This window comes from Arabidopsis thaliana, chromosome 2, assembly GCF_000001735.4.
Source record: "Arabidopsis thaliana chromosome 2, partial sequence".
Taxonomy (NCBI): domain Eukaryota; kingdom Viridiplantae; phylum Streptophyta; class Magnoliopsida; order Brassicales; family Brassicaceae; genus Arabidopsis; species Arabidopsis thaliana.
The window spans coordinates 10,190,958-10,214,087 of NC_003071.7; the positions used below are offsets into that span (position 1 = coordinate 10,190,958).

The window sequence follows — 23,130 nt, forward strand, 5'->3', positions numbered from 1 at the left end:
TAACTATGCCTAAAAAATGAACTCATGCCAATACTTTACCGTATAAAACTGTGGTATGATTGATTAAAGTAACCAATGAAAAGAATGCATTTATCTCATAATTCTAATTTCTATGGGCAGATTACTTTGAACTTTGCAAAGCTCGAGTATATAAGCTGAAAATTCCCCTAGTCTGATTTATCACCCACAAATATGACTCACTGATAAAGGTATTCTTACCATCACAATAACAAAAATTGCAAGATAAAATTTATAGCACAACTGCACCAGTAAAAAAGTAAAAATAAAAAAGAATGCATAGATTTGACGTGTGTAGACTGTACCAGTATCACCACTTGTAACCAGTCCGCAGTGGGTACGAGACTGATCTACGCTAACGTGCACCTCTTCTCTCTTCTTTTTGTCTTTTTTTTTTCTTCTTATTTTCTTCCGTATTTTTCCACTGTAAAATCTCGTGATTGAAAATGTTACCTCCAGAGGTTAAAAAACGTTAATTTTTGTGCCATCTAATTCGATAACGATACTTCTTTTTTAGAAAAGATATTTTATAATACAACATATGAAAACTGAGATAGGATGAGAAAATAGTAAGAAAAAAAGGCTGGAATACGGAAAGAGGCTTGCTTTTGCCTTGCCTGATGTGGTTTGATTTGTGATGTTACATTTTTTCTGACAAGTCCCTCTACTTTTGTTTTCTTTCCTTTTTCGTCTATTTAGTTTTCTCGTTCCCACTAATGGCCCCATTCTTTTCCGTTGTAACAAATGAACTAGTATTACATTTTTCTTATTCTAGTCATCTTTTCTTGTCACATTTGACTTTTGACTTTTTTAAAAAATTAGGCTTTGATGCATTTGCACCTATAAAGATAATTCTCATACTCATAGTGAAGAAACCATTTTTGTTTAAGATTTGTCATTTTTATTTTGTGTTGAGGGATTATTTCACACTCATGTTTTTGTAAATATTTTACCTGACATAAATACAATTTTCATTAAAAAAAATTAGTACATGTTTAACACATTTGCGGACTTAAGAGACTTTTACTCTACTTGTTTTTGATAATATCTAGTATATGTTTTTTAAGTATTTTAAATGGATATTCCGACCAAATGTATAAAAAATTTAGTTTGATATTGCTAAGCTAGAAATGGAAATTAAAATTGAACTACAGTAGTTGGACCAAAGTCCGATTTGAGGAGATCAAAATAACGTCAGCAGCGAGATGATATGCAACCAATCTCCCTATTTTCCTTCTCATGCAGGTTCTGTGATCATTTACGCAATGCTTCTTTGTCTTTTTCCCTATATATTTCCAAAATATTCTTGAGTAAAAAACACTAAGAATTTGGTAACACAAATATACGAAACTTACTACCTGGTACACATTAGCCAATACTTGTTGTTCTTTAGTTTGGGTCAGGAAAAGTTTACATTAGAAAAGAGAAAAAAAAGTTTAGAACATCTAAAAGAAAGTCCTTGATATTTATTTTTTCTTTGTATCAAGATTGATTTATTTTTTACCATTATTTTTAATTAAAAGTTACAAGAAAATAATATCAATTATCATCAATAGTAACCTATCATAGAATCATCGGATTCTAATTGCTGTAATTTACAACCATTATTTAAGAAGCAGCATCACTTTTCTCAATAATTTGCGCACAAAAAAATTAAAGTGGCCAAATTAAAACGTTGATATTTGCCTTTACGAAAAAAGTTGATGTTTGCCTCTCATTTTTTTGTTGTAAAGCATGTTGATATTACTTTTTGAATCGTTTTAAAAAGATTGTTATAATACATTTCTCGTGGGCCAATATTCTCATAAACACAAATTACACCAATAATATATGCTTCAAACTCTTGTGCTACACATTTGTAGCTTATTGTGTTCGTTCCCCGAACTTGTTCCTTCTGCTTTAAATTGAATAAATACTCTTCTTCTGCAAAAATTCGATGAAAAGAAAAATCGAATCTAGCACATTCGAAGTTAATGGGAAACAATACTTTAATTCGATCCATTATTCTATTACCATTAGTACTATCACTTATACGAACATATATGTTTTGTTTCACGTCACTATCTTTGATTTAGTGGCATGTTTAAACATATAGAATTCACCGCTGATATAATTTATCACTAATTAGAAAATTAATTATCTCTATAAAAAATACATTATATGGGATGTTAATTAAACCTGGATTAGTGGTATATGCGACGTACATCCTATAGAATATCAGTTTGACAACTTAGTGAGAGACTGATCAATTGATATAAGTTATCGATGCAAAAAATTTAAGTTGATATAATTGATTTGATGTCACATTTGATACAGATGGTTTATCTTCTATATATGTAGACTTTTCTCACACTAACGAGTTTGAAAGTACAAAATATAAAATCTGGAAAATTAGCAACATAACATACTGATTTGAAAGTTTTTTAAGAGAACTTTATGAAGACATCTTAAATTTACGAAGGTTTCCTAGGCATCTTCATAGAAACGATTCGTTAGTTTATTTGATCTAAATAACCTATTTTCTATTTGATCTAAAAGTTTATAAAGCTTAAAACATATTTTGATTCGAACAACTATAACTTTTAAATCTTGAGATATCAAAAGACTTCTATAATGAAATAAAAAGACTGAACATGACATTCATTGTAGCTTTTTGTTTTTAATGCAAATATTTCATCGTAGCTTTTTTTTTCTTAACAAAACAAAACATTCATAATAACTAGTAACGAGTAACAACGAGCAAGAGATTCGCATTTCTCACACTCACACTCGCAAAAACAAAAGATAAAGGGGAGGAAAAAGCTTAAAATCTATCATATACAAAAAGAAAAGAAAGATTTGCCTATAAAAATCAACAAAAACCCATCAAATGAATGTTTTTTTTTATAGAACTTCGTGAAGAAGAACACACCCCACAAGCAAGCAACCCTCGCGTTTTGGCTTTGGAAAACTGAAAACCCCACAAAAAAAAATTTCAAAGTAAAGGAAAGTACATGCAAAAGTAAAAAGTAAAAGTAAAAAGTGTAAAAGTAAAAACAAAATCAAAAAGTGTAACAAGAGGCGGCAAATCTTCGTCGGAGTGCGTTTATTCTTTCTGCGATTTTCCCCATTGATCATGTGGACGACCTCATCCTTCCAACTCCCTTTATATTCTGCCCCAAATTCATTTTATTTGACATTTTTTTTTGCCTCATCTCATATACCATGTATATGTTATACAATTACATATCTACTATACAACATACTTTTGTAGGTTTACTTCGTAATAGCAGAAAATAATATATTAGTATATGCCTTAATACTTTTGAAAAGTGATACATCACCAAATTAAGTGTATTCCAATTTTGTAAAATCGAGAGATAAATTTAAAATATTGGAAAATAAGGCCGAAAATAGTAACTGTAATGGCTCGACTGAGCAGGCGAATTACGAACATGGTACCATTATGTTCGCATGTGCCAACGTAAAGGATATAACATGTTTGGTAATGGAGATTACATTATTATCATAAAGAAATATCGATCTGTCTAGTTTATTTTATACGTGATATTAAAGTTGGAAAGAATCTGGGCTTAATATACTAAATGCCTAAATACTTTTGAAAAGTAATATATCACCAAATTCAGTGTATTCCAATTTTGTAAAATCGAAGTTTAAAATATTGGAAAATAAGGCCGAAAATAATAACTGTAATGGCCCGACTGAGCAGGCGAATTACGAACATGGTACCATTAGGCCATCTCCATTGGTGAGATACTTCAAAAGTTTCTCAAAATATAATAATAATAATAATTTATTATGATTTAGTTTCTATCCAATTATAAACACACACATATACACATAGTCTCTCAATCATTACTTTAAAGTTTCTCTGCAGAGAAACTATTCTCAATCTCTCTCTTATCTCTCTCATACTTTATTATTATTTTATATTTTTTAGTCAATGAAAAACTATGTGAGAGACTATTGATGGAGATGCTCTTATGTTTGCATGTGCCAACGTAAAGGATATGGCATGTTTGGTAACTGAGATTACATTATTTTCATAATGAAATATCGATATGCCTAGTTTATTTTATACGTGATATTAAAGTTGGAAAGAATCTGGGCTTAATATACTAAGTTTGAAAGTTCAAACCCACAATCACTAATTCAAATTAAGAAGAAAAAAAAACGATTTCTTTGTTGTCCAAACTACAAAAGAAATTCCAAAACGCACACATTGTTGACTTGAACAAATAAACTAGCAAGTAACGAGAGCATTCGAATTTTATTAGTGGGTTTATAACATGTTGTAGGTAAGCTTTTGAGCCTACTTTCTCTCTTTTTATTTCCATCTAAATTTATGGTATCCAAATAAGATTCAATTCTTTATTGCATAACTGCGAAGTGATTTGGAAGTATTTTACCATTAAAAAAAAATGCTGTACAGTCTATTAATTATGGGTTTTAACCTTAGTGGTCTAAAATCGGATTGGGTTGTCCTACTCATAACCTAAGATAGCATGAAACACATGGTGTTAGTTGTGGTGATGGAACTAGAATTCAATAGTATAATTACAAGAAAACAAGATGATATCCTACCAATTTTCCTAAGAAAATTTTGGTAGCAAAAATAGATAGATTCGCATGCGTAAGAGGACACTAAAATTTTAGTCATTAACTACTTGGTCGGCTTTGCTTACGCAATACTGTAGTAAGGAGAATGCCTTGCCCGCCAAAACCATTTTGTTAAAGCTTAATTTTATGATATATTATACGTGGTTATATTATGTGGAACTGTCCACTGGAGGAGATATCCGTAGAGTGGATCTCACGATCAAAGAATTATGGAACACCAGAATTTGCCATGGGGTCAACAATGGTTATATAACAGCCACTATTAATAAGATCTTAGTGTCAAATTGAATAAATAAATAAACCAAACGTTACAGAAAACATAAACAAATAGACCGTAAGGGATTCACATGAATGGTCAACCCCATCACCTTTATAAATATATACACACTTCATTTTTCTCTTCTCCATTCTTCTCTCAACTCTTTGTCTCCCTCTCTCTTTCTCTCTAGTAATTTACGATCAAATGGCTGAACAAAAGAAGTACCTATTGTTTCTAGCGACACCGGACTCGGAGTTTGCGAAGAAGACATATGGAGGATACCATAATGTGTTTGTTTCACTGCTTGGCGATGAAGGAGAGCAATGGGACTCTTTTAGAGTCGTGGACGGCGAGTTTCCAGAAGAGAAGGATCTTGAGAAATACGAAGGATTTGTAATCAGTGGTAGCTCTCATGATGCCTTTCAAGACACTGATTGGATCTTAAAGCTCTGTGATATCATCAAGAAACTCGATGACATGAACAAGAAAGTCCTCGGTATTTGCTTTGGCCACCAGGTAATTTAATTCTCATCACATATATAACATTTGTTTTTTCTCTTATGTTCATAGATTGGAAATTTAGATTAAAACCCAATTTGTAATGAATATTTTTGTAATGAATATTTGTGTACATTAATTGTTAAATACCATACCAGTTTAGGGTTAAAGAAATTAACGAAACCTTCCTCAATTAATGTATAAGTTTATCAACTTTTGAAGTACATGTGTGTGTGTGTGTTTTCATGCTCATGGTTTGGAAGTTTAGATCAACCTAATTTATAAATGAAATTTGTGTATAATCTATTTTTAATAATTATGCTCTTTTACGTTCAGAGAAACTAAAATGATTTTTTTCATTTTATGAATATTGTTTATATATATATATATACATATATACATATTGTATCGTGATTGGATTATTTTTAATGCATACGTAGGAATATAATCTTGTATATAGTTGTGAGTAAAAAAAATTAGATAGCTTCTTTGAATGGTTCTTGTATGGATTTTTCTTCGAACGTGTACACAAATGATCACGTAAGAATTATTTTTCTTTATATAAATTTTATAAAATTAGATACAGCTACTTGGAAGGTTATTTATTCAATCTAACAGTACAGTTGACAATTTGATATGGAACCTCACATTTCGTATAAGTATTAACTAAAGTTAACTTATTCTAATTTAAGAACACAATTATTGGATAATATATGTCCAGCTAATAGCTAGAGCGAAGGGAGGCAAAGTAGCGAGAGCAAGGAAAGGACCAGAGCTTTGCCTTGGAAACATAACCATCGTGAAAGAGGCAGTGATGCCGGAAAATTACTTCGGCGAAGAAGTTCCAGCGAATCTGAGGATCATAAAATGTCATCAGGATGAAGTTTTGGAGCTTCCGGAAAATGCAAAACTGTTAGCATATTCAAGCATGTACGAGGTAGAGATGTATTCAATCAAAGATAACTTCCTTTGCATTCAGGGACATCCTGAGTATAACCGTGACATCTTGTTCGATATCATTGATCGTGTTCTTGCCGGAGGCCACATTAAGGTTTTTTTCTAACTCTCCCTTTGTAGAATATCCATTTATTTATAATTTGTATCCTAAAACAATTGCTACTTACCTAATTAACTTAATGTGCAGCAAAACTTTGCCGAAACGTCAAAGGCAACAATGGAAAAGAATGAAGCAGACAGGAAGTTTTGGCAGAAAATTTGCAAAAACTTCCTCAAACGTCAACCCTCCTTATTAGTTTGACTCACAAATCTTCATCACACTTGTTTAATATATATTCCAACTCCATGTATCAACGTTACAATATTATTTGTAATGTATGACATATTGATGTGTTGTATCCATAATATAATTAAATAAAAGCTTTACCCTCACTAACCCAGAAGCTTCTTTATGCTCCAATAAGTTTTACTAATGCCTTGATAGAAATGAGCCTCCTTTGCGCCATTAATTAGTGGGAGTAATCGTATGTTCGGATTCTGGTATTTTGTTATGTTTCATGGGCTTTTAACTCAAAATTAGTAATTTGTTCCATTTCCATTAATTATATTCAAGTCCTTTTTCATCTTACTCAAAATTAATTGGTCATTAGTCAAATGCTCCATTCCCATTATATTCAAGTCCTTTCTCATTTTTCCAATGTAAAATATTTCTTCACATTCAATTGTCTTAGTTATTTGGAGTAAGTTATTAAGTTTTCATATAAACTAAATGTGAATATATATATATATATATAAACAAGTTTGAATGTGTACCGTTTTCAACATTCCATATTTTATAAACAATATTTATTATAAAATTATGAAAATATTAGAAAACAAGTAAGTAATGCACTAACACCTTATGCTCCGATTAATCGACATAGGCGTTAAACCCTTATCATATGCCTAGTTACGGCCTAAGAGCACGTCCAACGTGGGTCTCTTTATACAGGCTCATTCACTTAAAAATAACAAAAATATTTAAAAAGTAAAAGAGGGATGAAAGAGAGTCTCTGAAAGTCCTCATTTAAGGGACGTTCCCACAAACATATTTGCACGTGTAATCTTATCAATGGTCAATTTATATTAAAAAACTAAAATATAATTAAAATAATAAAATATTATTACTTTTTACTTTTTTAGGGATTTTGATAGTCCCAACCATGGTACATGCTCTAAGAGCATCCTTATCAATGAGTTCTTAAGAACATGAAATTTTTTCTTAAAATATTATATAAAACAAAATAAGAATTAAAGATATAAGAAAGGGTTCTTAAGAGAGGAAAATGGTTTTTAGATAAGAGATATTTGGTACACTTTTTCTTCTTGTTAAGAGCCTACTAATATTTAGTTATTATTTTATATATCAAAATGTTAAGAATTTTGTCTAAGAACCCACCAATAAGGATGGTCTAACGATTTTTTTCTTCAAACAATTGATTTAAAACAGTGTATTAAAACCCAATCCAGGATCACTACGAGTCTACAAGTCAATTGAATAATAGATTTTCAATTAAATAAAAAATAATCCATATTAGTTATTTTTTTTGAGCGACATAATGAAATATTTATTAAAAAATTACAACAAACATAATTTATACAATATATTATATAAATTTAAAGAAAATTTTAAATTTCAATTCATATTTTAAACACGAATAGTTTAACCAATAATATTATATCATATATTTTGATATTGAATCCGAACTTGATTAGTAGGATTATGAGGCTTATCGTATCAGCTGTGATTTGCGGTCGGATCTGAATACATTGATTTAAAAAGGTGGGACCGTAATTTTTATAGTCAGTTTATTTTTATTTATCTTATGTGAATTTTGTGTGAAACTGTATTTTAATTTATGCTGATATTTGTTTTTCCTTTTTTGCGAAATTTAAATACATTAGCTGTATTATTATTTTTGTTTCTAATTCTGCAACTATCCCTATGTGGCTAGCTTGCCTATAAAACTTTTGTTGATTTCTATAAAAACTTTGACTGGAATTTATCATTAAGCCATAAAATTATTTGTGCTCTTTATGTCATTAAATTCTCATAGTCAAATCTATTGTGGTCAAATAGTAAAAACTCTAAAAATACAAGTAAATAATAAAATATAGGAAAAATCTGTCTTTTCTTTATCTATTATCTTATCAAAATATCCAATAATATTAGAGAATATAATAATCGAATTAAAACAAGAAAAAAATCCACCTAGTTAATTTGTTACTTACAAATCACAACAGATACGCAACAAAGACTCTCCAGTTGGCTTCTGTTACGATCTCTGGCCGTCTTTAAAACACACAAAACCTTTTCATGTAAAAACAACAACAACAACAACAACAAAAATGGTTAATGAGCAAAAGAGATTTGCTTTGTTTCTTGCTACGAGCGATTCAACGTTCGTGAAGAAAGCGTATGGAGGCTATTTCAACGTGTTTGTTTCGACTTTTGGTGAAGATGGTGAGCAATGGGATCTGTTTCGAGTGATCGACGGCGAGTTTCCTGACGATAAGGATCTGGATAAGTACGATGGTTTTGTTATTAGTGGAAGCCTTAACGATGCTTTTGGTGATGATGATTGGATCGTTAAGCTTTGTTCTCTTTGCCAAAAGCTTGACGACATGAAGAAGAAGGTTCTTGGTATCTGCTTTGGCCACCAGGTTTAATCTGATCCGTTTAGATTTATGTTTTGATTCTTATCCGTTGGATCGTACTTGATTAGGGGTTTTCGAAAAAACCATTTGCTCAAATAATCACTTAGAAATGATCAAAACCATAGAAGATAATTTGGTTGATGTGAATCTGAGTGTGTTGAGAAATCTAGTGACTCGTAAAAGTGTGTTATAAATATTAAGGTCTTGATTGTTTGTTTGTGTTTACATTTACATTTGATTTACTAATGAATCCAAAACCTTAATCATTTTAAACAAAATATCTTTGTTAACAATAATGTTTTATGAAAAACTGCAACCATAACATGTAGCTTAGTCCGATAGTATCATCGTTGATTTTGATGTTGGTTTCCATGTCTTAAGGTTGATATTGTCTGAGTAAATTTTAAGTTCTAGGCATTGTGGATTCTTTATTGGCTAGAATCTGAAACGGATTTCCAAAACGATCTTGAATATGAAAAAACCAATGTGCAACAGTTTGATTAGAAAGATTCTTGATGAATGATCTGTTTTCTCTCTGTTGTTGAAACCAGATACTAAGTAGAATCAAAGGAGGGAAAGTCGGAAGGGCGAGTAGAGGTTTGGATATGGGACTAAGAAGCATAACAATGGTTACAGACGCGGTGAAGCCAGGTGGTTACTTTGGAAGCCAGATTCCGAAATCACTAGCCATTATAAAATGCCATCAAGATGAAGTTCTTGAACTCCCTGAATCAGCCACATTGCTTGCTTATTCAGACAAATACAACGTTGAGATGTGTTCGTATGGAAACCACTTGCTAGGCATCCAAGGCCATCCTGAGTACAACAAAGAGATTCTTTTCGAGATCATTGATCGTGTCGTCAATTTGAAGTTGATGGAGGTTTGCTTCTTATATCTTTATTCCATCGTCTTTAGTGTTACTTGTTGGAAGCTTTCTTGATGTTTCTTTGTTTGTTTTCTCAGCAAGATTTTGCGGATAAGGCGAAGGCAACGATGGAAAACGCGGAACCAGATCGGAAGCAATGGCAGACTCTCTGCAAAAACTTTCTCAAAGGAAGATCCGAGCAAGTTTAAACAATGAACAAAACCTGTAGAATTGGTTTGAAAATCTTAAAAAACATTTCTATGTAATAACAAGATTAAGAACGATCACAAATAATCATTTATATTACAGTAAGTGTTTAAACAACAACAAAAAAATTTGGAGCATTCTTAGAGATTGTGTACAAGTTAAAAAGAAAAAGAATTCTTGCGTATGCGATATTGGATCAGTGATCTTCAGCAGAGAAATCTGGTTCTGGAGGTTTCTGAAATTTCACCAATTCTTTAGTAGATGACAACAACAATGTTGATTTCGCGGTCCGGTTCTTGTGAACGCTACGAAGTGCATTTGCCGCAAACTTTGAAGCCAAGAACGTTGCTCTTATGCTATAAGGACTTCCTCCTGCTATAACTGATGCTGCTGCCGCTTCTTCTTCTTCCTCTTCTTTTCTAAGTTGCTCCAATTTCTTCCTCTTTATGTACCGTCGCCATGCTGCTTGCATGAAGCAAGCGGCCCAAGTCCTCCATTGCTGTGAATAGAATCTGAACGTGTGTTGTACTTGTCTGCTATGGAGTCTCCTGAACTGGCTTGCCACGAATTTCAGCTCATCGGCTATCAGAGCGAAAGCTTCCACTTCGGTTAAGGCCTTCACGGTTCTTGTAGAGGAAGGGAGGTTAGAACCGGATTTGGGATCAAGCGCCCATGTCAAAAGCTCGTCACCGCAGAAATCTCCTTCTTTAAGTAAACTCCGGTTGTAGAATCCGCTTCTACCGCCATCAGTGGTTACACTTTCGAGCCTACCACGGATAATGAAGAGCATCTCGTTGACTGGATCTCCCTCACGAACCAAGTACGACTTCTCAGTGAACAGACATGGCTTAAGCCTCTCACAGATTGCATCTAACAGCCTCTCATCCATATTCTCAAACAATGGAACCTTTGCCATAGGAAAAAGAAAACGGATTTAAAAAGACTTTTACGAAGATGTTAAATCGAGTGAATTACGAAAAGAAACTTACTCTTCGGACTAACGCGAGACAGAGATGACGTTTGATATCTCTTCTAAGATCCTTTGGGAGATTCTGAACAAGATTCTCTTCATCAACTCCACGCGTCTCCAACCACTTGTACTGGTCATATCGTCTAACCCGTTCCCGCAGTTCTGGTGGAAGCATTCGATGATGCATCCACTGTTCTGAGTCACGTCTTTTTACTCGCATTTCTTCTAACCGAATGGTAAGCGATTGAAGATAAGTCTGTCAAGAATTTATCAAAAACATCACATCGTTTTTCATACTCACTAGCGATAACAAGTGTATAAACACAAAAAACACTAACAAGGTCCCTTATTTACCTGCATGTTTCCAATGAGAAGTGCAAATAGTAGAAGTCCAGCAATAGCAAGTGTTATAGAGAATATAACCTCTCCAGGATATGTGCTGGTTTCAAGCCCTTGACCAAGTGTACTGCAAAAGGATTATCGAGGTTACTAATACGAAAGAGACTCATCGCATTGACAATATAACAAAATAAAATCCTTTGTATTACCTAAGATTCTGTAGTCCCCACCACAAACAGAAGAAGTACTTAGAGACAAAGTTCTTAGACGAGACGATGCCAGAGGAGAGTGCTCTTAAGTAGATTCCAAAATCAAAAGGAGGTTCTTCATCTTCGGGGACATTGACAGGGCACTTTAGTTGAAGATACGAAACTTTAATATTGTCCCAAGCAGCATAACCTTTCATATTTTGGTTACCACAAAACAAGAAGTTTCTAGTACAGTTCTGGTTATTGTGGCAAGCCTTACTCCAACAGTCGTTATTGCGTTCTAAAGCAAGCAAATACCACAAAGCCCCAACAATCTGCATACACATGAACTTATGAGAACATAAAAACGGATACAGTATGGTACAAGAAAATTGGATGCTAACATGACTTGCGAGCATGTAAAGCAACAAGTAGTACGCTGCACCCGCCCACGCAGTTTCAGCGAATACCCCGGCAGTTCTCTTCAGTTCTGAACTTAAAGGATACATTCGAAGAAACCGCGGAATATACTGAACTAAAACGATATATCTAAGTGCTTGTTTTGTCGCCAGTACATTCGCACCCCTCGAAGTATAGAGGAATCTCCAAACTATAATCTGAATAAAATAGACAAAAATGAATATCAACCAACAAAATCTTGAAATGTAGAGATGTTTGATGTCACATTCTGTTGTTATACCTGTGGAACCGGAAGAACAGAAAGTAAATCAATGATGAAATACTGTTGCAGATACCGCTTAGCTATCTGCGCCGGGTCTATAACAAGCTCTCCGCGGCCAAAAACCCGTGACGAGGGAGCAACATAAGCTGTTCTAAACCGTAGAGCCATATGAAAGAGATAAAACGAATCTATAACTGTCCTTATTGTAGTTACTATAATAGCCAGTTTCCGATCTATACCAACACATTTCGCTTTATCATTAATGAAAGGAAGATACAAGAAGAGAGGATCAACGGATACTGCGAGTATACACGAAGCGACGAACAACTTGTTGCAGAGTAAAAGAAACTTGTCTTGTGGATCAAATATCTTCTTCTCTGATACTTCAAGATCTTCTGGAAACACAGCGCGCGAAACACCGAGTCCAATCGATCGACCTATAGACCAAAGCCCCTCTGATCCTTTTCTAAACCCTTTCTTAAAAGATCCAGATGATGCTTTGCTTCCTTGAGCAAAACGTTTAGGTCCTCCTTGTATATTCAATGTGCATTTGTTTAGACCCGTTTCGGAACTTTGCGAGTACCTTGAGTCCATACTATCTAACCTATTTGAATTCAGGAATACTCAAAAAGCTTAATACTATTCATACAATTTCATGAGATTCAAAAATTGTTATATATACCTCACAAAGTTCTCGCGTTGGCCACTGATGACTTGAGATTTGACTCCTTTTGGGCCACAAGTATCGAACATACTCTTTTAACTCATGAATCCTAAAAAAACTGCTTTTGAGACAAATTATCATCAAGAAGAGAATCACTAGCGAACCCTTTTCAGCTATAATTTTAGGAGTTACCTAATTGGAACTAAGGAGGAGTTTTTCTTTTTTTGCAAATCAAAGCGATTGGGTTCTGAAATTAGGTTACTTGAGCTAATTTATCATTTCACCAGATTCATAAAAGATGATAAATTTAAAACCCAGAAACAAAAATCGAAACTTTAGCTACACAAAACGAACCAAACTCATTTCTAAGATAGCCTAAATCGAATCCAAAGTCAAACAATTGCAAACTCTAATCAAGCTCAGCGACTGAGATCAGGAGGAACATGAAGAAGAAGAAGAACTTACAGTTACAGTCGAATCTGACGGCGAAGAAGAAACGGAAGAAGAAGAGCACAAATTGTTAAAAAACGGGCAGAGAAGAAAGTGAAGGTGTCTTCTTCTGTCTTGTGTCCAAAAAATTGACTTTCTTCTTCTTGCTGTCCGAGTCGGGTCCCACCCGCTTCCTGTGCTGTCTCCTTTTAAATCATTACATGTAAGAAATATAGGGATATACTACAAACTATAATTTTCACTGCTTCTATATTTTACTTTGATTCAATATCTACTACTTAAAAAAATAAATTATATGTATAATTAGGTTGTCCCACGCCATGCATGGAATTAAATAATTTGTTTACGTATCAAAATGTTATATTATGGTTCTTTGTCCACAAAAAAAATGTGATACTATGGTTGATAATAGATGCTATAAGAGAGCATCTCCAACGCAGGGTTTTAATGCAATATTTGTTGGGCTCTCTTGATAATTTGAATTACAAATAAATCAAAATTGAATTAAACTGAGAGAGGCGTTTCTCTGAAGAGAGTTTTTGAGGGAACGAGAGAGGCGACAGGTGTCGCTAATTGATTTGTTGTGAAGTTTTAACAAAACAAAAAAAAAGTAGCGTTTCATTTTTTTGTTCGAAAGAGATAATCACTTTCTTTCTCTGTCTCTCTCTCTCGTGATAATGAAACCGGCGGTGAACTCTTGATTTCCGATTAGTTGACGCCGTGATTGTGTGTAATTGTGTTATCTGAGGCTTCTAGACGCCGGATTCATCAAAACGAAAGACGGTGAAGACCATCGGCGGAAGAGAAACCCAATCGGAGAATAGCAAATCTGATTTGGAGAGTAATCGTTGCCGAAGTCTCCAAATTAGGTATGAATCAAGCCATTCTTGCTTGTATATCGTGATTACATGTTGTATTTGGTGGTTTAATCTTTCAATTCAACATAAGATAAAAATTCAGGTAAAACAATTGTAAAACCAATGTTGAATATTGAATTTAAGATTGATGAATACTGGTTTTGACTCTACCTGTTTGTTTTTTCCGAACTTGGTTTTGCGGATCTGACATTTCCCGTAGTGTCTTGTTCAGGTGAACAAAAAAGGTACCCAGATGCTCTCAGGTTTACTTGGTATTGGAGTTCATGAGAATATTCTTTGGCCAGAATTCTTAGTTTTTGTTTTTTGCTTTGTATTTATTCAGTTGGCTTATAACTGTGAATAATTTAATAGAATTACGCTTATGCTCTGCAGATATATACTTTCAAGTAAAGGAAAATGAAGACATAATGCAGACTGTTGTTGCCTCGGATAATAATTATGTGGTATGTTGTCTTTTCAGGTATATTATCTTATTACATCATGAACCTTTGTAGATCATTCATTAAAAACTGGATGCATTAAGTCATTTTAAGCCTAGCTTTCTTCTGGAACGGTAGCTAAAGCTGCTTTCTTATTACTCTTGCTTTTTCTTTTTTTTTGGCTAATCTTCCAATATTCTGAATCTAAAGCGTACATAAGCATGCTTCAATAGTAGTCATGTAGGTTGGTGCCACTGCTTTATATATATATATATATATATCCTTGTGTATATGTCTATGTGTTTCTTTAGTTTAAATGATTCTGCTGCATGGTGTAGTCTTTACAGTTGCTATTGTTGTTTTCTCTATTCATTTGAAAAGAGATAAAGATGTGATAAGTTACATAAGTAATAGTCGGTTTTGATACAATGGAGATGATCAAGGTCCAAGGACATGGAGCTGAGCATTCCATCTCGTATTGGTTTTGGAAATTGAAGAAATCGAAGATGGTGAAAGTAAAGTCGAGGATGGAAACAAGGGCGATGAGGATGAAGGAGAAGACACAAGTTATTGAAAACAAGATCATTCATTTTTTTTTCAGAGAACTCTTTTAAGAAAACTTTAACAAAAAGTAAAACACAAAGCTCTCTTGTTAATTTTTTGGAAATTTAATCATAAAAAAATGGAGAGAGTCCTTGGAGAGGCTCTCTCCACTGGAGGTGCTCTGATACTCTTATTATATTTAACATTCGTTTTATTCCAATAACTCTAACCTACATGAGCTGTAATCTGTAGATATAATCCGAATTCTGAAAATGAAGAAAGCTACGTGAATCAATAAATGTACTCCGATTAATGTATTCTGCAAGAGTCAAGACAAGTGAAGGATTTCACCTTGAAATCAAAACATTCATCACCCAATTGAATAAATAATGAGACATCAATATAAAATATTTAGGTACCAAGAAGATTTGACATTGCTAGGAAACTAATTTTTTTTTATATTTGTAGAATAAATTGTTGACAGAAACAAAAGAATTGTAAATTAAATTATAAGTAATGTCAGATATGACATATTGTAAATTCAGATAATAATTATTCTGCAAAACATAGATTTTGGATGCATAACATGAAATTTAAACTTCAAGAACTTTTGTTAAAAGCCTTAAGCGAAAGCAAGCCCAATGACAGCAACAAGAGTCGAGGCCCAAAAGATGCCATTTCCAGCAACCAACCCAACAGCACTGCTCTTGGCCGGAGCTGGCGCCGGAGCCATCGTAGAAGTAGATGACTTTGGAGAAGGAGTGGGTGGAGCTGGGGCTGGAGCAGCCGGAGTAGTAGATGGCTTTGGAGGAAGAGTGGGCGTAACAGCGGCTGGTCCTGGCTTTGGGTGGTTAGGTGACTGAACCACGACAGTCACTTTCTCACCTTTAGCACAGTTACCACTCGGAGCTCCACTTATGAAGTAGTAAGGCCCTGAGACGTCGAGTTTCACTGTTGTGTATCCGTCTTTGTGTTCTTCCAAAGGCTTCTGTGTGTTGCATTTTTCGTAGTTTTCTTTTGTTACTTGTAACACCGAATCGATCTTTGAATCGTATTTAAACACTGTCACATGCAAAAACAATCCTTAGCTTACTATCTTATGCATTCGTATATATGAAAAAATAATTATATATCTTAAATGTGTTTTAAGTTCCTTGAATATATCTAAATGATTTGGATTATTGACATATCAAATAACCAAACCCAACTCAAGACTTCTGATATTCAAACCAGAAGCCTTTGCAGACTAAAAGTGTATCCAACAATAACTAACATCCGGATCTTGACCATCATGACGAAACTATGGTAGCATCAATTTTTTTTTTAAAATGTCAACCTATGTTAAATTTTATTAACATGCTAAAAGATTAAGACCCATTTAATCATAATGGAATTTTGTGGAAAACCATGGTAATAATGTCACTTGATAAAACTAGCTAGCATGTAGATCAAAATATTCAAAACCAATTAAAAAACGTCAAAAGTATAATTTAGAAGAAAGAATTAGATACGAACAAAGAGCGTCTCCGACTTGGAACCGGACGGACTCAGCCCAATGGTTGAGAGAGTGGTTGGGAGATTCTGGAACCTTCCATGCGTCTAATGATCCTCCCACATTAATGATTCTAGCCTCACCAAAGTGGTAGAATGTTGTAAATAAAAGAAACACTACGGACACAATGCTAATCAAAGACACCATTTTTTTCTCTACTCAAACAAAACTTGCAACCACTTGCCTAGAATTCTTTTTCTCTTTAGACGTGAAAAAGTTTGGCCGTTATGGTTTGGAGCTTAAATGGGTTTTATATAAGGTTTAATAAAGAGGTTGGGAGGATCCGAACCAGATTTGGGGTCAAATTTGGTCTTGTAGAAATGTAATGTAATCTTCCCAATTAGCCAAGTAATTGTCAGTTTCATTATCAGTTGGATTATATTCTTCTTTTTATTAAAAAAAAAATATACTCTTTTTCTTAATTCGAAAGCAAATGAAGATTATATGGTTGATCTATATATCATATCTTTGTAGTAAATTCTTGTATTTTGGAACTAAATCAGGTTTTCAATACAAAATAATTTTTGACATGTAGAACAATTAAACTTGAAGTGTACTCAGTAAATCTAATACAATAAATTAAGGTTCTCCTCAAAGCTCATTTCACCAAAATCTGACATTTGCCACCTAGACAATTGACACGTGTCTTCTTTTCCCTACCTCTCATCTTTTTTTTTCCTTCCTTACCTTTCTAAGAAACTAAATTTTAATATTAAAAACTAAGATATACCATGATCATTTTAAATTAGATAAAATTATTTAATTATTTATCTAATATAGAAAACCATTTTCCAATACTTTTTCTAAGATTTATTTCTATCAGTTGAAGTAAGATATAAACACCAAATTACTAAAATATTTTTTTCCAAAAACAACTCAGTGATTTATTTCTAATTTATACAGTTTTCCTTGTTACTACTAATAGCAAAAAAAAAATTCTTTTGTCAACTAATAGCAATTAATAGTATACAAAGTTTGGACTTCATGTAAGAATCTTACCTAAGGATATGAAAATCTTGATTTCGAATAGTGAAACTGGATCATAGTGTACAACACAATTAAACCGGGTGGATCCAATAAAATAATTTCGGTTCATACGGGATAAGCAAATAATTTTTAATCATATATATTCACACAATACAAAACTAAAGACACTAGATCCAAATACTATTTTAGTAAATATTAGTGAGGATGTCCCAATAGCAACAAATTATTAAAATGATAATTGCGAAAGAAAACCACTATTGTTATTTTAATATTTCACATTATTTAAAATTATCAGTTCAATGGCCATTAAGTTCTTGTGTTTCTTAATCTACATTTATCACTGTTTTCATTGAAAGATATATATAGTTTTCCTTGATGCTAACTAATGGAGTCTATAATTGTAATAATGATACGACACATTATTCATATCTTTGGTACATTAGAAATTACAAAAATCTAAACTGGTCAAAACACTAAGAAAAAGGTAGAGAGGTCATCATTAAGTAATGAATATGACTCAACGAAACACACATTACATGATAGCCTCCAAAACCCCATCCATCCATCCCTATGTCTCTCCCACACATGACACAAAATATATATACATATACATATATTTGTATAAAAATGAGTGGTCGTAACAAGTCATTCTTCATTCTATTGGTCTAACAAAGCCCATTGACGAAAAAGAGAGACAATATTGAAAGAGAGAGAAAACGAGAAATGGCAAGAACCCACTTACTCTTTCTTCTATTTGTGCTCTTATCATTAGCAACATCATCAACATCAACAAAAGAGCAAGAGGAGGACAGGATCAAAGCACTACCAGGGCAACCAAAAGTAGGATTCTCACAATTTTCGGGTTACGTGACAGTGAACGAGTCACATGGCCGATCACTCTTCTACTGGCTCACCGAGTCATCTTCTCATTCTCCTCACACCAAACCACTTCTTCTTTGGCTCAATGGAGGTTGGATTTTTTTTCTCCCCACTTTCCCTCGTATATTTATATTTATACCAAAATATGTTTCGAACACTGAGTCCATATCCAAATGTATCATAGTATTCAAACTCGATCTGGTATAGAATGACAAAAATACTATTTTTGGCAAATCAAAAACAATTTTATTCTGATAATTCTTTAACCAACTAAACCAAAAAAAAAAAACAAAAAAAAAAACAAAGAGTACCAAGTGGTTCTTAGCTTAGTGAAAGTCCGGAAGCTATCGGTCAAAAAGAACCTTGTGTCCTTAATTCGATAATATTTTGGAAAGATTTTCGGCACCTATGAACTCCGGCCACAACTCATCAATTTGCCAAAAACAATGAAAATAAAAATTACTTTCTCTATAATTGATAGTTATAGAGTAATTAAATAAAACATAAGAGACGTAACTATCAAAACAAAGACACCAGAGAAGTTTGTGATACCAAATATATAGAATTTAAAACAATATAAGAAATCATTAGAATGTGTCACTAAGAAATATTACATTCTTAGTATAGCTTATGTTTTTGCAATACGTAAAAATGAAAATAATTCTTATCAACACAAACATATTCCTAAATCCTCGTTAAAAAACATATGTACCCTAGTGATTTGTGTTAGTGTAATTGTTATGTCATCACTTCAATTCAAATCGGCGATGTACTGAAATAAAATCGTCATCAAATAAAAAATGGAAGACGTCAAATCTCATTAACATGTTACATGATTATTCTTAAATAGACTAACTAAAAGTAAAATATCAAAAATACCTATATCAACACTTTATGTTTTATCATTATTTAAAGCAAATCAATGTCCACCAAAACAGCATCAACAATCCAATATGACTCTAATAAGTGAAACATGCAATTGTTGTTATAAAAACAAACAAAAAGAAACATGCACTTTTTTTTTTAGTTTTTATGTTGTTTTATATATGAAAAATTCCAATCTTGCGTGCATTTGAGCAAATGTCCACTTCCTCACTAAAATAATCCGTACGGAATAATAATTGGAATATGCTCTTCGGCTACAAAACCTCATCATTCAAAGAATGTGCATGACAAGTTGACAACGACATGAAAACATGGATATACTATCTTTTTCGTATATACTAAAATTTAAACGGACAGAAAACTAAAGCAAATGTAGCCAACCTTTATATTACTTGCTAAACCAATAGTAATAAAGAAAAAACAAGAACAATTAAATTGGACAATAGTTTATTTGACTAATAAAATGAAGTTATTAGTCAAATCATAGGCTATGATCATTAAAAAGAATAATTGGTGATCCAAAGCGGTTGCTTAGCCTGTTTGTCCTTTAGGATAGGCCTGGAAACATGCCTATATACTCTTGAGATTAGTTGGAAATTTTGGCAAAGCTAGAATAAGTTAAGATTGGGGTAAAGAAAAACTAAATTAAGGAAGAACATAAATAGTTTCTTCTAATCATTGAAATAATAATAAAAAGAATTATTAACTAAACAAAAGCCGGCATGATGTATGAAAACTTAAAAGTAGAGTCATTTGATCAAAGATCCTTGTTACATATAATCCATTCTCATCTCAGGACCACAAAACAAAGAAAGCAAAGGCATGATTGGCCAAACATCTATATAAGTATATCTCTAACCCTCTGATCACTTTCAGACATCAACTTTTCAATTATTTTTCTTTCTCTTCTTGACATTTGATAAGAATGCATGACAGAAACATACATATATGGCCGTCTTTTGATAAACCAATTACATCAGTCGAGTACATATCAAAATGAGACAGAAAATTGAAAACATACAATTGCTTCTTTATCCAAAATAATGTTACATGTATATAATAAAAATATTTGACCTTTTAAGTTATATTGTATTTATTAATGATAAAAGAAAATTTATAAGGGATTCTATATGAAAAACAAATAACAATTTTTGTGTATATATGATCATACATGTAATTAAACTATGCAGGACCAGGCTGCTCGTCGATTGCTTATGGAGCTTCGGAGGAAATTGGACCATTTCGGATCAGCAAAACCGGTTGCAATCTTTATCTCAACAACTTTTCTTGGAACACAGGTACTCACTAAGTTAATTTTCGACATGCTTCAAGTTAGTTCTTTATTTGTGGAGTCACTATGTTTCACAACTCCAACTATCAAAATTAGTTGTATGGAAAACTGTTTCTATATACTTAATACTTTGTAATTAAGTTATATAACATTTTTGAATGTGTAATAACAGAGGCAAACCTTTTATTTCTTGAATCGCCTGTTGGTGTTGGATTTTCATATACTAACACAAGCTCGGATTTTGAAGAATCCGGAGACGAACGTACAGGTCAGATTTTTTTCATCTAAATATATATATATAAAAAGAAATATTCTATCTCTCAAGATTCTACATAAAAAATATGAAAAGATCAACTCTAATATAGAAATTCAATTATTCTTCGCATATAGTAACAACCTCTAGTACCATCCAAATGGATATTACCGATGAACCAGAAGATTTATTATTATCTTAAGAAATATGTTTAGACCCCACATCAATAATCTGATGGCACCAAACTCATAATTCCTTAGTGTCAATTTGTTAACCTCATGGCCTATGTTAGCAATCGATTTTCTATGGATTTGACTACTAAAATTTCACATGAAGATTATAATTCTCAATATGAGTCTTGACATTAACCAGCATTGCAAATATACATAAGACTATAAAATTTAATAATTACAATTCAGTTCTTTTTTGTTTTTGTTCTTTTTAAGAGAAACTAATTAATTAATAGTGTAATTGTGTATGCAGCTCAGGAAAATTTGATATTTCTTATAAGTTGGATGTCAAGATTTCCTCAGTACCGGTATAGAGATTTCTACATTGTTGGTGAAAGCTACGCCGGTATGTCACCATGCATATATGATATATAACAATAAAATACATACTCTTAGAGCAAATTAGATTTTATATGGTTTAATGGTTTTTAGTTAATCTTGTTTAACAAAAAACAAACCAAGATTCATGTCTTTCTTACCTGATTTAACCAAAACTGTCAATATGTATATATTAACGTCTACTTTTACAGGTCATTATGTTCCTCAGCTCGCCCAAAAAATTCATGAGTACAACAACGCCTACAAAAATCCAGTAATCAATCTTAAAGGTTTCATGGTAAGAACTAAGTAAGGTCTATTTATCACATTTCCAAAACTATTACTCCATATTCATATATGTCCCTAATATCTCCTTGAAGGTTGGTAACCCAGAGATGGACAAAAACAACGACAGACTAGGGACGATAACGTATTGGTGGTCTCACGCGATGATCTCGGACGCTTCCTACAATCGCATCCTCAAAAACTGTGATTTTACAGCGGATAGATTCTCCAAAGAATGCGATTCCGCCATTTATGTCGCTGCTGCCGACTTTGGCGACATCGATCAGTACAGCATCTACACACCCAAGTGTGTACCACCACAAGACCAAACGAACCAGACCAAGTTTGAGCAGATGATGCAAATGCACACAACTAAAAGGTTTTTAGAAGATCAGTATGACCCTTGTACCGAAAACTATGCCGAGATATATTATAACCGTCCTGAGGTACAACGAGCTATGCATGCTAACCACACTGCCATTCCATATAAGTGGACTGCTTGCAGGTATTCCCACTGCTCATCTACATTGAAACTCTTGAACCACTGTTATTCATCACATGTTCATAACTTTATTCTAACGTATACTACAAGAAACTCTTGAACCAAATTGTAACCAAACTAACGACTCTAGGTCAAACTTCAGTTATAAAATTATTAAAAACCAGGCAATTTTTTTTGTTCTCTCTGTTTGTTACAGTGACTCTGTCTTTAATAACTGGAATTGGAGAGATTCCGACAATTCAATGTTACCGATATATAAGGAACTCATTGCTGCTGGTCTAAGAATCTGGGTCTACAGGTACACTATGTTTCAGTATATTAACCTAGACACCTAGTTATAAAAGATCATGATAGCAACACATATTTTGGTCATTAAATCACATTTCTCCATGCAGTGGTGATACAGATTCGGTAATTCCAGTGACAGCGACTCGATATTCCCTTGGCAAACTGAATCTTCGAGTGAAAACTCGCTGGTACCCTTGGTACTCCGGAAACCAGGTAGGAGGACGAACAGAAGTATACGAGGGGCTTACCTTTGTGACGGTAAGAGGGGCGGGGCACGAGGTGCCATTCTTCCAACCGCAAAGTGCGCTTATTCTTTTAAGATCATTCTTGGCTGGAAATGAGCTTTCAAGATCTTATTAGTGAATAGTGACCCAACATTTGTAGCTCCACTGGTGTACTAAGGCA

General features: G+C 33.1%; 7 protein-coding genes across 44 annotated transcripts; 4 read left to right on the plus strand and 3 right to left on the minus strand.

Annotated features, from left to right (window-relative positions):
* The first annotated feature begins 4,952 nt into the window (after positions 1-4,952).
* Positions 4,953-6,784, plus strand: AT2G23960 (Class I glutamine amidotransferase-like superfamily protein). Of its 2 annotated transcripts, NM_127958.3 has the most exons (3): positions 4,953-5,413; positions 6,117-6,446; positions 6,540-6,784. In NM_127958.3, exons 1-3 carry the CDS (start codon positions 5,102-5,104, stop codon positions 6,651-6,653), a joined length of 756 nt encoding a protein of 251 aa, NP_179974.2. In that variant the 5' UTR covers positions 4,953-5,101; the 3' UTR covers positions 6,654-6,784. The 2 variants fall into 2 exon arrangements, with proteins under 2 accessions (NP_179974.2, NP_001323529.1); NM_001335877.1 differs by having other exon boundaries at positions 6,117-6,784.
* Positions 6,785-8,717: 1,933 nt separating this feature from the next.
* Positions 8,718-10,138, plus strand: AT2G23970 (Class I glutamine amidotransferase-like superfamily protein). The gene is made up of 3 exons (NM_127959.2): positions 8,718-9,055; positions 9,601-9,930; positions 10,014-10,138. The coding sequence occupies exons 1-3, from the start codon at positions 8,741-8,743 to the stop codon at positions 10,122-10,124; spliced, it is 756 nt and encodes a 251-aa protein (NP_179975.1). The 5' UTR covers positions 8,718-8,740; the 3' UTR covers positions 10,125-10,138.
* Positions 10,139-10,146: 8 nt separating this feature from the next.
* CNGC6 (cyclic nucleotide-gated channel 6) lies at positions 10,147-14,465 on the minus strand. 10 transcript variants are annotated; one of them, NM_001335878.1, is made up of 9 exons: positions 14,444-14,465; positions 13,431-13,600; positions 12,984-13,083; positions 12,320-12,905; positions 12,024-12,236; positions 11,641-11,954; positions 11,447-11,558; positions 11,112-11,348; positions 10,147-11,029 (listed from the first exon to the last, which is right to left on the minus strand). In NM_001335878.1, the coding sequence occupies exons 3-9, from the start codon at positions 13,052-13,054 to the stop codon at positions 10,319-10,321; spliced, it is 2,244 nt and encodes a 747-aa protein (NP_001318278.1). In that variant the 5' UTR covers positions 13,055-13,083; positions 13,431-13,600; positions 14,444-14,465; the 3' UTR covers positions 10,147-10,318. The 10 variants fall into 10 exon arrangements, with proteins under 10 accessions (NP_001318278.1, NP_001323886.1, NP_001323885.1 ...); NM_001335884.1 differs by having other exon boundaries at positions 11,641-12,236; NM_001335881.1 differs by having other exon boundaries at positions 12,984-13,600.
* Positions 13,845-15,565, plus strand: AT2G23985 (uncharacterized protein). 26 transcript variants are annotated; one of them, NM_001335891.1, is made up of 4 exons: positions 13,845-14,284; positions 14,493-14,544; positions 14,666-14,753; positions 15,147-15,565. In NM_001335891.1, the coding sequence occupies exons 3-4, from the start codon at positions 14,739-14,741 to the stop codon at positions 15,324-15,326; spliced, it is 195 nt and encodes a 64-aa protein (NP_001323855.1). In that variant the 5' UTR covers positions 13,845-14,284; positions 14,493-14,544; positions 14,666-14,738; the 3' UTR covers positions 15,327-15,565. The 26 variants fall into 26 exon arrangements, with proteins under 26 accessions (NP_001323855.1, NP_001323856.1, NP_001031405.1 ...); NM_001335892.1 differs by having other exon boundaries at positions 14,493-14,517; NM_001036328.2 differs by having other exon boundaries at positions 14,493-14,517; positions 14,666-14,736.
* AT2G23987 (uncharacterized protein) lies at positions 14,074-15,302 on the minus strand (the record flags this gene model as incomplete). Its single annotated transcript, NM_001335911.1, has 4 exons — positions 14,074-14,285; positions 14,494-14,517; positions 14,666-14,738; positions 15,158-15,302. 4 exons carry the CDS (start codon positions 15,300-15,302, stop codon positions 14,168-14,170), a joined length of 360 nt encoding a protein of 119 aa, NP_001323877.1. The 3' UTR covers positions 14,074-14,167.
* A 142-nt stretch (positions 15,566-15,707) lies between the features above and the next one.
* On the minus strand, positions 15,708-17,028 carry ENODL11 (early nodulin-like protein 11; the record flags this gene model as incomplete). 2 transcript variants are annotated; one of them, NM_201794.1, is made up of 3 exons in its annotated part: positions 15,878-16,317; positions 16,503-16,555; positions 16,767-16,954. In NM_201794.1, the coding sequence occupies 3 exons, from the start codon at positions 16,952-16,954 to the stop codon at positions 15,878-15,880; spliced, it is 681 nt and encodes a 226-aa protein (NP_973523.1). The 2 variants fall into 2 exon arrangements, with proteins under 2 accessions (NP_179977.1, NP_973523.1); NM_127961.2 differs by lacking the exon at positions 16,503-16,555 and having other exon boundaries at positions 15,708-16,317; positions 16,771-17,028.
* Positions 17,029-18,463: 1,435 nt separating this feature from the next.
* scpl22 (serine carboxypeptidase-like 22) lies at positions 18,464-23,085 on the plus strand (the record flags this gene model as incomplete). 2 transcript variants are annotated; one of them, NM_127962.3, is made up of 8 exons in its annotated part: positions 18,464-18,764; positions 20,749-20,856; positions 21,022-21,117; positions 21,586-21,678; positions 21,863-21,948; positions 22,031-22,440; positions 22,634-22,735; positions 22,833-23,085. In NM_127962.3, the coding sequence occupies 8 exons, from the start codon at positions 18,518-18,520 to the stop codon at positions 23,083-23,085; spliced, it is 1,395 nt and encodes a 464-aa protein (NP_179978.2). The 2 variants fall into 2 exon arrangements, with proteins under 2 accessions (NP_179978.2, NP_001077950.1); NM_001084481.1 differs by lacking the exons at positions 21,022-21,117; positions 21,586-21,678 and having other exon boundaries at positions 18,518-18,764.
* Between the last annotated feature and the right edge of the window lie 45 nt (positions 23,086-23,130).

Excerpts from the sequence above, each read along its gene's own strand:
- AT2G23960 (NM_127958.3), top strand. The coding sequence starts at position 5,102 with ATGGCTGAACAAAAGAAGTACCTATTGTTTCTAGCGACACCGGACTCG. Across the intron at positions 5,414-6,116 it reads GTATTTGCTTTGGCCACCAG|CTAATAGCTAGAGCGAAGGG; the intron begins GTAATTTAATTC and ends ATATATGTCCAG. Across the intron at positions 6,447-6,539 it reads TTGCCGGAGGCCACATTAAG|CAAAACTTTGCCGAAACGTC; the intron begins GTTTTTTTCTAA and ends CTTAATGTGCAG.
- AT2G23970 (NM_127959.2), top strand. The coding sequence starts at position 8,741 with ATGGTTAATGAGCAAAAGAGATTTGCTTTGTTTCTTGCTACGAGCGAT. Across the intron at positions 9,056-9,600 it reads GTATCTGCTTTGGCCACCAG|ATACTAAGTAGAATCAAAGG; the intron begins GTTTAATCTGAT and ends TGTTGAAACCAG. Across the intron at positions 9,931-10,013 it reads TCAATTTGAAGTTGATGGAG|CAAGATTTTGCGGATAAGGC; the intron begins GTTTGCTTCTTA and ends TTGTTTTCTCAG.
- CNGC6 (NM_001335884.1), bottom strand. The coding sequence starts at position 13,054 with ATGTTCGATACTTGTGGCCCAAAAGGAGTCAAATCTCAAGTCATCAGT. Across the intron at positions 12,237-12,319 it reads CTGTTCTTCCGGTTCCACAG|ATTATAGTTTGGAGATTCCT; the intron begins GTATAACAACAG and ends TATTTTATTCAG. Across the intron at positions 11,030-11,111 it reads GTCTCGCGTTAGTCCGAAGA|GTTCCATTGTTTGAGAATAT; the intron begins GTAAGTTTCTTT and ends CCTATGGCAAAG.
- AT2G23985 (NM_001335890.1), top strand. Across the intron at positions 14,737-15,146 it reads CCTCGGATAATAATTATGTG|ATGATCAAGGTCCAAGGACA; the intron begins GTATGTTGTCTT and ends GATACAATGGAG.